Consider the following 12,186-nt stretch of genomic DNA (forward strand, 5'->3'; position numbering starts at 1 on the left):
TAGAAGGTTGGATATTTGGAACCTCTGTTCAGTGTTAGTTGTCTTTTCCTGGAGCTAGGAACTTTCCCACTCATTACTGTAAAATAATCTTTAATGGTTTTGCAGTATTTTTTATTTCTTTGTGGGAGAGTAGTTATTCTGTCACAACATTGATTTGACCTTATTTTAAAATACTCATTACTGGCCGGGCGTGGTGGCTCACACCTATAATCCCAGCACTTTGGGAGGCTGAGGCGGGCAGATCACAAGGTCAGGAGATGGAGACCATCTTGGCTAACATGGTGAAACCCCGTCTGTATTAAAAAATACAAAAAGTTAGCCAGGCATGGTGGCACTGTAGTTCTAACTACTTGGGAGGCTGAGGCACGAGAATCGCTTGAACCTGGGAGGCAGAGGTTGCAGTGAGCCGAGATCATGCCACTGCACTCCAGCCTGGGCGACAGAGCAAGACTCTATCTAAAAAAAAAAAAAATCGTTATCATTTTGGTGTGACAATACAGAGAAGTCAGAAGATAAGGTGGTGTTTTGAGGAGAGCAAGGGCTTTAGGGTAGAATCCCAACTTCACCATTTGCGGAGAAACTGTGGGCAAATTATACAACTTTTCTAACGTCATTTTCCCATCTGTAAAATAGGATACAAATAACTACCTTTCATGTTGCTCAGAGATAAGGTATATAATTCATCTCACACATGATAGCCAATACAATGAACCATCATCATGATCATGATTATGACCATGATCATGATCATCATTATCTTAATGTAGGAGGTGGGAGTTCCTGTTGGAATCCTCTGAGATGAGCAACCTAACCCCTTTTTGGTGCTCTTACTAAGTTTTTAGATTTCTCTCTGAATGCCAGGCAACAGCATATCCACTGGATAAGATGAATTTCTATTATCCTTTTCCCCATTCTGTCCTGATAAAGAGGAAATGTTTCCATCATGATTGAAGGGCCATTTTCCCTGAAAAGACTGTTTTTTTCTTACTTCCAATTCCCCCCAAGACAAGCACCCTCCTTTGAACTTCCCCCAACTCTAGACCATGGTGTGGGCCAAAATGGACCCCAAATAAACCACCACTGGGTAACATGTTTGGCCAGTAGTGGAAAAAATAAACAGCTGGTTGAATTTTATAAAGATTGCTAAATAAAAAGCGATGTGAAGCTGCAAAGACTGTTCTCTTGAGTATTTTTCTTTATTTTTTTTTAAGATAAGAGCTCCAGGAGGCGGTTTTTACGGAACCATGCATGAAAATGGTGTGTTTCCTCATGCTGCTAAAATCGAGGCCCTGGGTCCCTTTCATAGCAGAGGGAGGCAGATTAATGAATTGGGGGGACATGACTGCAGCCTCTCAGCAGCTGGCTCAATTACCTCTCCTGTTCAAGCTGTGCTTTGGGTCTTGAAACACAAGCCTGGTGGAATTTTAACCTTGCTGGAGGACTTTGTTCCTTCACTGAGGCTGCCTACTTTTAGCTTGAATACATCCTTTACCTCTCATAGACGGGTTTCCTGGAACCATGGGTGTGAGGGAATTACCCAGTGAGTGCCCTTTTAAAAACAAGGAAAGTAAATGAGATCATGAGAATAATAACAAATGAGAAGCTCTGGGAAGATAAATAAGACCCATTTGGGGAAAGGATATTAGTAATATGCACTTTTGTTCTAAAGAAGCATTTTGGTGGGAGAGGCAACTTGTCCAAAGAGCTTGGTCAGAAATCATCTGAGAGCAGGTAACAGAAACCCACTCAGATTCATTCAAGTAAAATGCGTATTTAATATGAGGCATTAGGTATACCTCATGATCCCAAATGCATACAGGACAGCTGAGAATTAAGAGGTTTAGATCTCTATGGCTAAGTGTAGGGTCCTAAACCCTGGTTGCCTGGCTTCAAATTCTGGATGTATCACTTATACTACATGACCTTGGACAAACTACTCATCACTCTATGATCCATTTCTTCTCTCTGTAAAGCAGGGAAAATAAGAGAACTTACATCTTAGAATTGTTGTAAAGTGAGTATATATACGTAAAGTGTGCAAAATGTGCCTGAAACATATTAATCTCTTCATAAATGTTAGCTATCAAAACTTTCATAATAGCTATCTTACTTCAGACCAACTTTCCCACTAAGGACAAATAGAAAAGCTGTATGAAATTTTTAAACGTAATTTTAGGCCAGGCTCAGTGGTTCAAGCCTGTAATCCCAGTATTTTGGGAGGCCGAGGCAGATGGATCACTTGAGGTCAGTAGTTCGAGACCAGCCTGACCAAAATGGTGAAACCCTGTCTCTACTATAAATATAAAAATTAGCTGGGTATGGTGGCGCACACCTGTAATCCCAGCTATTAGGGAGGATGAGGCAGGAGAATCACTTGAACCCGGGAGATGGAGTATGCAGTGAGCTAAGATTCTGCCACTGCACTCCAACCTTGGTGACAGAGCAAGACTCCATCTCAAAACAAAATAAAAAATAAAATAAAAAATAAAAATAATTTTAAAGACATTGGAGAACTGCCAAGGCTGGGAGGACTTAAGAGCCTAAGATCACAGAGAGAAGGGAAGGAAGCAAAGAGCTGTGAACCTGACATTCTGTGTTGCTTTTCCCCACAAGGCATCTGCTAGTTGACAAGGATTACCTTAGATACCCAGAATCTGGACAGAAAAGATTGAAAGGTGAAGAGTTGAGCATCTCTATTGGCACACTTATGGAGCTAAAGGAGACAAAAATTGGAGTTTAGGGTCAAGAAAAAGGAATCATCACGTTTACTCAGTGTTTTCAGGTGGAACTTTCAAGGGTTATAATCTAGAAATATGGATTAACTAGAAATGCAACAACCCTCATAAAGACTAATGCCCAGTTTTGAATCTGTTCATTCATTGACTTAATTAAGGTGAGTCAATCTGCCTTTACCTAGTTACTTGCCAGAAGCAAAAGTTAATAATCTTTGGAGGAAGATAACATAATCAACAGCCTGATGTATAATATCTCATATTAAATCTAAAATTACCAGATTCACCTGCAGATAAGACAAAATGTCCAACAACCATGAGGAAGAGAAAGCCAGACAGTATAAAGAAACCGATAGAAAAATAAAGATACTGGAGTTAAAATAGACTTTAAAATAACTGTCATAAGTGTATTAAAGAAATTAGATGGTGGTATGGTAAATTTCAGCATGGAATATAGAACTATTGAAAATGATATGAAAATTCCAGAACTGAAAAATACAATATCCAAAATAAAAAACTTGACATACGAAGTTATCATTAGATTAGAAAGAGCTGAGATAGGATTAGTGAACTGAATAATTTGTCAGAAGAAAACATCTGGACTAAAGCATGGAGTGACAAAAGAATGGAAAATATGGACAAGGACCTAAGAAACATGTGGGACAGAGTGAAAGTTTGAACAAATAAGTAGTTGGAGCCCCAGAAGAAAAAGAGGAATAGAATGGGAAGAAATAATGTATGAAGAGATAGAGGCTGAAAATTTTCCCAAACTGATCTGTTTTTCCAAAACAGATCAATAGAATGGGGGAGAAATGATATATGAAGAGATAGAGGCGGAAAAATTTCCAAAACTGATCTGCATCACAGATTCAAGAAGTTTTATGAACTCCAAAGAGAATTAATGGAACAGAAATCACACATAGGTACATGGTAGTGAAACTACTCAAAAATCAAATAAGAACATATCATCTTAAAGTCAACTGAAAACAATACATATTACCTTTAAAGAAGAAATACTAATTTGATATGATTAAAAAAATAGGGGTTTAACTATAACTAGGTGGCCGTGTGGGGTTGCTTATGGCTGTAATCCCATCACTTTGGGAGGGCGAGGTGAGTGGATCATCTGATGCCAGGAGTCTGAGACCAGCCTGGTCAACATGGTGAAATCCTGTCTCTACTGAAAATACAAAGATTAGCCAGGTGTGGTAGCAGGTGCCTGTAATCCCAGCTACTCGGGAGGGTGAGGCAGGATAATCTCTTGAACCTGGGAGGCAGAGGTTGCAGCGACCTAAGAGCATGCCACTGCACTCCAGCCTGGATGATGGAATGGGACTCTGTCACACACACACACAAAGAAAGGAAGACGATAAGTGAGTGATATCTTTAAAGTGATGAAAGGTAGTAGTTATGACTCACATTTCTGTATCCACTGACAATAACCTTTAAAATAAAAGTAAAATGAAGACATTTACAGACAAGTAAAATATGAGAGAATTCATAATCAGCAGATGCTTCCTAAAAAAATACTAAAGGGAGTTCTTGAGGCTGAAAGTAAATGATACACTGTGAAAGCATGGAAATACAGGAAAGAACAATGATTAATGGAAAGCATAAATATGTGGGTATATCCACATTAATATTGAATATAAAACAGCTATATTAATATCTATGTGGTTTAAAATATTTTTAGAATTAAAACATATGAGGGTGGTAAATGAAGTATTCATGTTCCTTGAGTTGTCCAGGAATTGGCAAATTTTATTCACTGATATTAGGCTTGGCTGAGTCTATCTGTGCAGTTGTCTTCAGGGCAATCACTGAAAAGAATAATAACAATAGGTAAAACCTTGTTCATGGTAGATGGAATTATTAAAATACATAATTAATCCAAAATAAGGCAAAAAATGTACAAAAGGGAACATAGAACAGATGAAATAAAGAGAAAACAATTAGCAAAATAACAAAATTAACCCAAATATGCAGATAATTCCATGATTTGCAAAAAGACCTAATACTCCAATTTAAAGCCAAAGATTGTCAAACTGGATAAAAAATGAAATAAAACCATATTCTTTTTACAACATACACTTTAAATACTAAGATACAGAAAATTGAAAGTAATAGGATAAAAGAAAGCATATCACGTAATGCCAACCGAAAGAAAGCTGTATAGTTATATTGACATCAGATAAAGTAGACTTTAAGGCAAGAAGAATTATGAGAGATAAAGAGAAGTGTTTTAAGATGATTAAAAGGTCAATCCACAGGAAAGTGGAAATATTCTAAGTTTATATGAACCTATTAACAACACCTCAAAATATATGAAGCAATAAAGACAGAGTTAAAAAGAGAAACAGACAAATCCAGAAGCATAGTTGGAGATTTTAACATATCTTTCTCAGTAACTGATGGAACAAGCAGGCAAAAAGTCAGCATGATTATAAAACATGGCCTAGTTGATATATATAGAGCACTACACCTGACAACTGCAGAATACAGACTGTTTCCAAGTGCACATGGACATTTACCAAAATTGACCATGTACTGGGCCTTAAAGCAAATCTCAACACGTTTTAAGGGATTGCAATAAACATGTTTTCTGACCACAGTGGAATTGAGCTTGAAATAAATAACGATGGGCCACTACAGTGTCTCTAAATATTTGGAAATTAAGCAATATACTTCCAAATAATCAACAATAAAATCACATTGGAAATCAGAAAGTTTTTAGAATGGAATGGTTATGAAAATATGACATATCAAAACCTATGGTCACAGTTAAAGCAGTGCTTAAAGAATATGTATAGTTTAAAATGCATATGTTGGAAAAGAAGAAAGGCTGCAACTCGATTATTTAAGTATCTCTTAGGAAGTTAGAAAAATATCCAGCAAGTAAAACCTATAGAAGGTAGAAGGAAAAAGGTAATATATATAAAAGTAGAAATTAATAACATTGAAAACAAATGTACAATAAAGAAAATCAACAAAACCAAAAGTTATTTTTTGAAATGACTCATAACATCAACAAATCACTTGCAAAAGAAGAATAAAAACAGGAAAATAAAAAAGACACAGATTTTAGAAATAAAAGGAAATATTATAGGTCCTATGGGTATTAAGAATAAATTAGAAACTGTTAGAAACAACATAAGTCTATTTTTAAATTTGGAAATTTAAAGAAAATGAATAAATCCCTAGGAAATCAAACCTTAACAAAACTGACACATGAGAGAATGAGAAATCAGAAAAGCATTCTATCTATAAAAGAAAATTTAAAAGTCTTTCTATACGACCTCTTGGGAAAACTTTTTGCAGTACTGTAAAGCTGAATGTAGTCACACACCCTAAAATCCTGCAGTCTCACTTCTAGGAATATATACTCAGCATAAAGGAAAGTATATGGACACCAAAAGACAGGTAAAGAATAAACATAGCAGCATCATTCTTAGTAGCAAATGAGAACAATCCAAACATATATCAGCAACCAAATAAGTAAATGAAAAATGGTAAATTGATTCAATAGAACACTATATAGCAATGAAAGTGAATGAACTATTTCTACATGCAATAAAACAGATAATCATAAACATAATATTGAGGGAAAGAAGCCAGATGCAAAAGAATATATATGATGTGACTACATTTATGTAAAGTTCAAAAATAGGCAAATTAATATGGGATACTTGTCACCTTTGAGAAGGATGGAGGGAGGGAGTGGTTATTGTAAGGGTGTGTAAGAGATGCTGGCAATGTTCTGTTTTGATCCAGTTGGCTGTTACATGGATGTATTTATTCTATGATTATGCATTTTAATATATGTATATTATACTTCAATAAGAGTTTTATTTTTAAAAAATTAGCTATTATTACTTTGGTTGTTATAAGAAACTATGAAGGAAAGCTGTCAGAAGCCAAAGCAACTTGGGTGGGTCCATACCATAATCCTACTACCTTAGACTCTCCCGCAATTATTGGTGGAGCCTGGAACAAGTGTACAAACGGAGGCCCAAATACCATCTATAAAAAGACTTTAAAGTTATCGTTCAGGCTAAGAGACTGTTCACTAAAATATGTCTTTATCCACCTACTTAGACAAATATACTTTTATAATACCCTGGAAGGCCAAGTTTGAATTTAGAATTCTCAGTTTCAGAGCTGTAAAATGATGGCCTGGAGAAAGGCAGTTCCCTAGCCCCAGCCCATGGCCCTCTCTTCCCAGTTCTGGCTCTCTGCAATGGGCCTCACTTGCATTTGTGTGGATATGCCATCCTGCACGTGCAAGCCCCTTCACATCCCCAGCAAACTGCTGCCCTGTGGCCACCCCTTGGGTCCAGGGACACATAAACCAGCAGTGTGACCCAGCCTGGGGAAGAGACATCTGAAGAAGCAGCCTGCACAAGCTCTAGGAACAGATTCAGGGACATTTGGGCAGGGAATACGGGGTCACGGATGACAAGAGCATGGTGTGAAAGGGTGGAGTGCAGGCCCCAAGTGGACATGTCCTTAGCCTCAAAGAGTCCTTCCTCTGGGTGGAAGGACACAGGAAATGGAGGGTCAGAGCAGACCAAGGGTCAGGGTCTTTTGCCCAATTTCAAAGGAAATTCTGCATTGTCTTTTAAAAAGTCAACGATGCACTTTTGGCCATTAGAAAAGAAAGAGACAGAGGGAGACAGAGAGATTTTTAAGTAGAATGGGTGAATTCTACTCAGTGAACATATGTCCTGTACTAAGTGTGATATGAAAGCTAAAAACCTCCATCAGAATATATCCTTATCATGAATGTGGGGTTTGTGTGTGTGTTTTTTCTCACAATGGTATCCCTAGAGCCTGGTGCCTTGAAAATCTCTATAAATATTTTACTAATAAATCACTCCCTGATAACTGTTCCCTCAGTTATCAGATGCCCCCTGCTTCTCACAGCATGTGCATCTTGCTGGTGCTGGTGTCCAAAGCACGTGTATTTTGAACAATATTGAAAAAGGAATGAAGCCTGGCCCGCCCAATGGTCCTCTCTAGCACATTACAGAGATTGGCCTTTGGACCTGAAAGCTGGACAGAATCTCAGTGATCCTATAGGCCAGGGTGTCAGAGCATCCAAGCACCCCAGAAGCTGAATGTGAATGTCTGAATAAGGGCAAATATTCATTTTTTTGAGGAGATGCACATAGCTTTCATGAAAATTTCAAAGGTGTCTATGACTCCCAAAATGTCAAGAGTTCTCAGTGAATCCTCTTATTTTATAGATGATGGGTCTATGGCACAGAGAGCTGAACTCAAGTTCACTCTGAGCTCTAGTCAAATCTACTGATGCCTGAAGCTTCCTTCCACCACCTTATAGCAGAACTCATGCCCTCGGTTAGGGTGGGATGGGGGAGACTGTGAAGCTCTCCTTTGCAAGGGCTCTCAAATTTAGCCACGTGTTAGAGTCATTTGGATTTCTGGTATAGAAGGTGATTTTAATGTATAGCCAGGGTCAAAACCCACTGGGTTAGAATATTTCACTTAAAAGTGTGTAATGGGGGTTGTGGGATGGAGTTTGAGTGCCAAACTCTGCTCCGAGTCTCCTAGCCCAGAATGCTGACTACAACAGTCTGAAGTTTACAAGGAAACAGATCTAAATGAAAAGCAAGTTCCACTTTGTTAGTGGATGGGCAGGTACTCAATGACCTCATCACCACTCATGACCTCATCCCTGGTACCCAGAGCTGGACCACTTGACTTCAGCTGGGAAACTGAAGTAGGGTTTCCCATTTCTTTCCCTCCAAAAAGATAGCATAGCTGGTAGTATGTAACGCATCTGGCTTACCTAGGCATGCACAGGTGAAGATGCTGGCACAAAGGTGTGGGGAGAATGGCTGGGCCTGTGGGGTAGAGCTGCCTCACCTCCATCACACACATGGCTACATGATCTCTTACTTTACCAACTGTACAGAAGAGAAATAGAAGGAAAAGGGGGTTGCCTGAGTCACATCCCAGACCTTCTTTGATGGTGGGGGAAGGGTAGGAAAGTCCTGAGTTTCTACAGGAAGGATAGAGTGGTCTTGACCATGGCAACTTTACTCACTAATGAAATGTAGTCTAATCAATATCTCAAGTTCATTAGATTAGCAATTCATCTCCTACTAGATGAGAGATGAGGAGGAAGTGGAAATTAGAAAGGAAAGAGAGTGGCCTGGCATGAGAGTGAGAAGAACATGTCACTTCAACTGCAAAGAGACAATTACAATGCAGTGATGAGAGTTAAGGTCAGGGGTTTCCTGGGGCCATAGTGGAAAGATTACTAACCTCATGAGGCTAAGAGTTAGTGGACAGTTTTGTGGAGGAGCGACACCTTCAGTTGAATACTATAGAGTGGAAGTTTTCCAGACAGATAGGGGAAGGGAAATGAATTTTTACACATATTATGGCATACAGGTTCTAGTAGCATGGCATTTGAAAGGACTGTAAGAATTGACTATGACTAGAATATAGATTGCGCAAAGAAGGTATATTTGTAATGGGTTATTAAAATATAAGAGGCATATCAACCATTCAGTGAGTATTGTTTAGGATGAATAAATTACTTAGCTGGCCCCCAAATTAAAGACATTCTTAATTTTCTTGATTTGGAAAAATTCTACTAATTTTGACCAGTTTCTCTTTATTCACTAGAATCTGGGTATTTTTTAAGGATAGGATTGCATTGAATTTGACTCAGTAAGAGCCACGAATACAGCATCTGACTTCTTACAAATTCTGAATTAATGTATTAAATAAGCTTTCTGGGCTTGAACCTCCACAGGAGAATCTCAGAATGACTAAAAGTTAACAAATTGGCCCTGAATAGACACAGCATCAGAAGTGAGGGTGTCTTGTGCAGTTACAGACAAAGTGTTTTGGGATCAACTGTTGATTCAAACACTGGCCAAGGTCCCTTAGGGAGAAGTGTAAGGTGTTTAGAGCCAGGCAGGCCTGGGTTTCACTCTTAGCTCAACCATTATCAACCGAATGCATATAGGCAGGTCACATTGCCGCTCTAAGCCTTGATATCCATATTAATAATGTGGAAGTGATATCTATTTCAATGAATTGTTAAGAGGATAATCTGAAAAAATGTGAACAAACTGTCTTGGCCAAGGCTATTTTTATCGTAAGGAACAGGAAAGCACTTAAACTAATTCAACTGAAATCAAGGAATAAGAAATGAAATATAGCATCCTCAGGAGAGAAACCAGGAACCAAATTGTTGGAATCCAGGCACATATATCATCTCCCAGGAGCTACTGAATCTTTCTTACAACATCCTGTGTATTTCTCTGTGTACATTTTCCCTTCTCTACGCTGTGCGGACTGATCTCAGCTTTCTTCGGTTCCCTTCTACCTCTCACTATTTCCCACTCTGGACTTTTCTACACTCCAGCCTTTCCACAGGAAGTCCACTGGGTTAGTTTTTCTGTGTCCTAGTGCCATGTTTCTGGGAGAAGAACTGGATCAACTGAGCTTAGATCCAGTGTTCACCCATGGTCCAGTGATTCGTGACCAGGATGTGAGACTGGACAAATGGCACAAACATGGCTACAGGCCCAACCTTTCAGCCCTGTATGGGGATGATTCCTAGAGAGAGGGCCTGCAGGAGAGCAGACACCCCAAAACATATGAGCTGCAAGCACCTAGCACAAGTAGGAGCACAACAAATATTAGCTTCCATCCCTCCCCACTCTCCTAATTCTAGCAGAGCAGGTTTCCATGAGGAGCCCATACACAAGCATGATTGTACTATATTTTTACCTTTGCTTGGGCTATACCTCTTATTAAGAATATTCGGGCGAGGTGGCGGGCGCCTGTAGTCCCAGCTACTCGGGAGGCTGAGGCAGGAGAATGGCGTAAACCTGGGAGGCGGAGCTTGCAGTGAGCTGAGATCCGGCCACTGCACTCCAGTCCGGGCGACAGAGCGAGACTCCGCCTCAAAAAAAAAAAAAAAAAAAAAAAAAAAGAATATCCTAATTCCACCCAAGTACTAACCAGGCCTGACCCTGCTTAGCTTCTGAGATCACACTTGATCGGGCACATTCAGGGTGGATGAAAATCCTTACTTTGAAAATAAAGTTCTCTCCAAAGAATTTCATCTGAATGAGAATGGTGATCTATCTTCAAATTCCACTGCAATCAAATGGAAATCTGAAAAGGATTTGATGAAACATTCAAGTCAAATGCAGAAGAAAGACAGCAGAAAGAGGCAGCATGAAGAACCAGAGAGCTTCTTTACCTGGTTTATTGACCATTCTGATACAGGTGCTGATGGGTTAGGAGAGGTCATTGAAGATGGTATTTGGCCAAAACCATTACTGTACTACTTGGTTCCTGATATGGATGACGAAGAAGAAGGAGCAGAAGATGATGATGATGAAGACAAGGAAGGATTAGAAGATATTGATGAAGAAAGGGGTGAGGATGAAAGTGAAGAAGATGATGATGAAGGAAAGGAAGAAGAGGAGGATGAAGGAGAAGATAACTAATAGAACACTGATAGATTCCAACTTTCCCTTTTTAAAAATTTTCTCCAGTCCCTGGGAGCAAGTTGCAGTTTTGTTGTTGTTGTTGTTGTTTTCCCTCTTGTGCTCAGTCACCCTGTTCTTGAGGTCTCTTTCCTCAACTTATTTTGGGGGAAATACCTTGAGCAGAATACAATGGGAAGTCTCTACCCCTTTCTGCTCGAAATTCATTTTTATTGCTTACTATCTGATTAAAACTGTATGGAATCAACACCACTGAGCTCTGCGGGAAAAAAGAAAACCCTGCTCCCTTCGCTCTGCTGGAAGCTGGAGGGTGCTAGGCCCCTGTGTAGTAGTGCGTATCATTCTAGCTTTTTTCCTCCCTTCTCTGTTTGTTGGACTCAGAGAATACACTGTGTCTTTATGTGAATATGGACAGGTAGCATTTACCAACATATATCTGTCTACTTTCTCTTGTTTAAAAAAAGAAAAAGAAACTTTAGAAAGTGGGGTTATAGAAGGTCAGCAAAGGATGGGTTTGAGATGTTTGGGTGAGTTAAGTGGGCATTTTGACAACATGGCTTCTCCTTTGGCATGTTTAATTGTGATATTTGACAGATATCCTTGCAGTTTAAGATGACACTTTTAAAATAAATTATCTCCTGATGATGACTTGAGCCCTGCCACTCAGTGGGAGAATCAGCAGAACCTGTAGGATCTTCTTTGGAATTGACATTCTCTATTGAAATGTTGTTCCTGTTTATTTTTAAATTTTCTTTTTGTTTCACTGGAAAGGAAAGATGATGCTCAGNTTTCAGTAGAGACGGGGTTTCACCGTGTTAGTCAGGATGGTCTCGATCTCCTGACCTCGTGATCCACCCGTCTCGGCCTCCCAAAGTGCTGGGATGCTCAGTTTTAAACGTTAGAAGTGTACAAGTTGCTTTGTTACAATAAAACTAAATGTGTACACAAAGGATTTG

General features: G+C 39.2%; 1 protein-coding gene across 1 annotated transcript; it reads left to right on the forward strand.

Annotated features, from left to right (window-relative positions):
- Window positions 1-1,244: 1,244 nt before the first annotated feature.
- Window positions 1,245-11,230, forward strand: LOC108539502 (protein SET-like). The gene is made up of 2 exons (XM_017888245.1): window positions 1,245-1,540; window positions 10,789-11,230. Exons 1-2 carry the CDS (start codon window positions 1,245-1,247, stop codon window positions 11,228-11,230), a joined length of 738 nt encoding a protein of 245 aa, XP_017743734.1.
- The last annotated feature ends 956 nt before the right edge of the window (window positions 11,231-12,186 follow it).

The sequence above is a fragment of the Rhinopithecus bieti genome, unplaced genomic scaffold, assembly GCF_001698545.2.
Source record: "Rhinopithecus bieti isolate Rb0 unplaced genomic scaffold, ASM169854v2 scaffold_17930, whole genome shotgun sequence".
Lineage (NCBI taxonomy): Eukaryota > Metazoa > Chordata > Mammalia > Primates > Cercopithecidae > Rhinopithecus > Rhinopithecus bieti.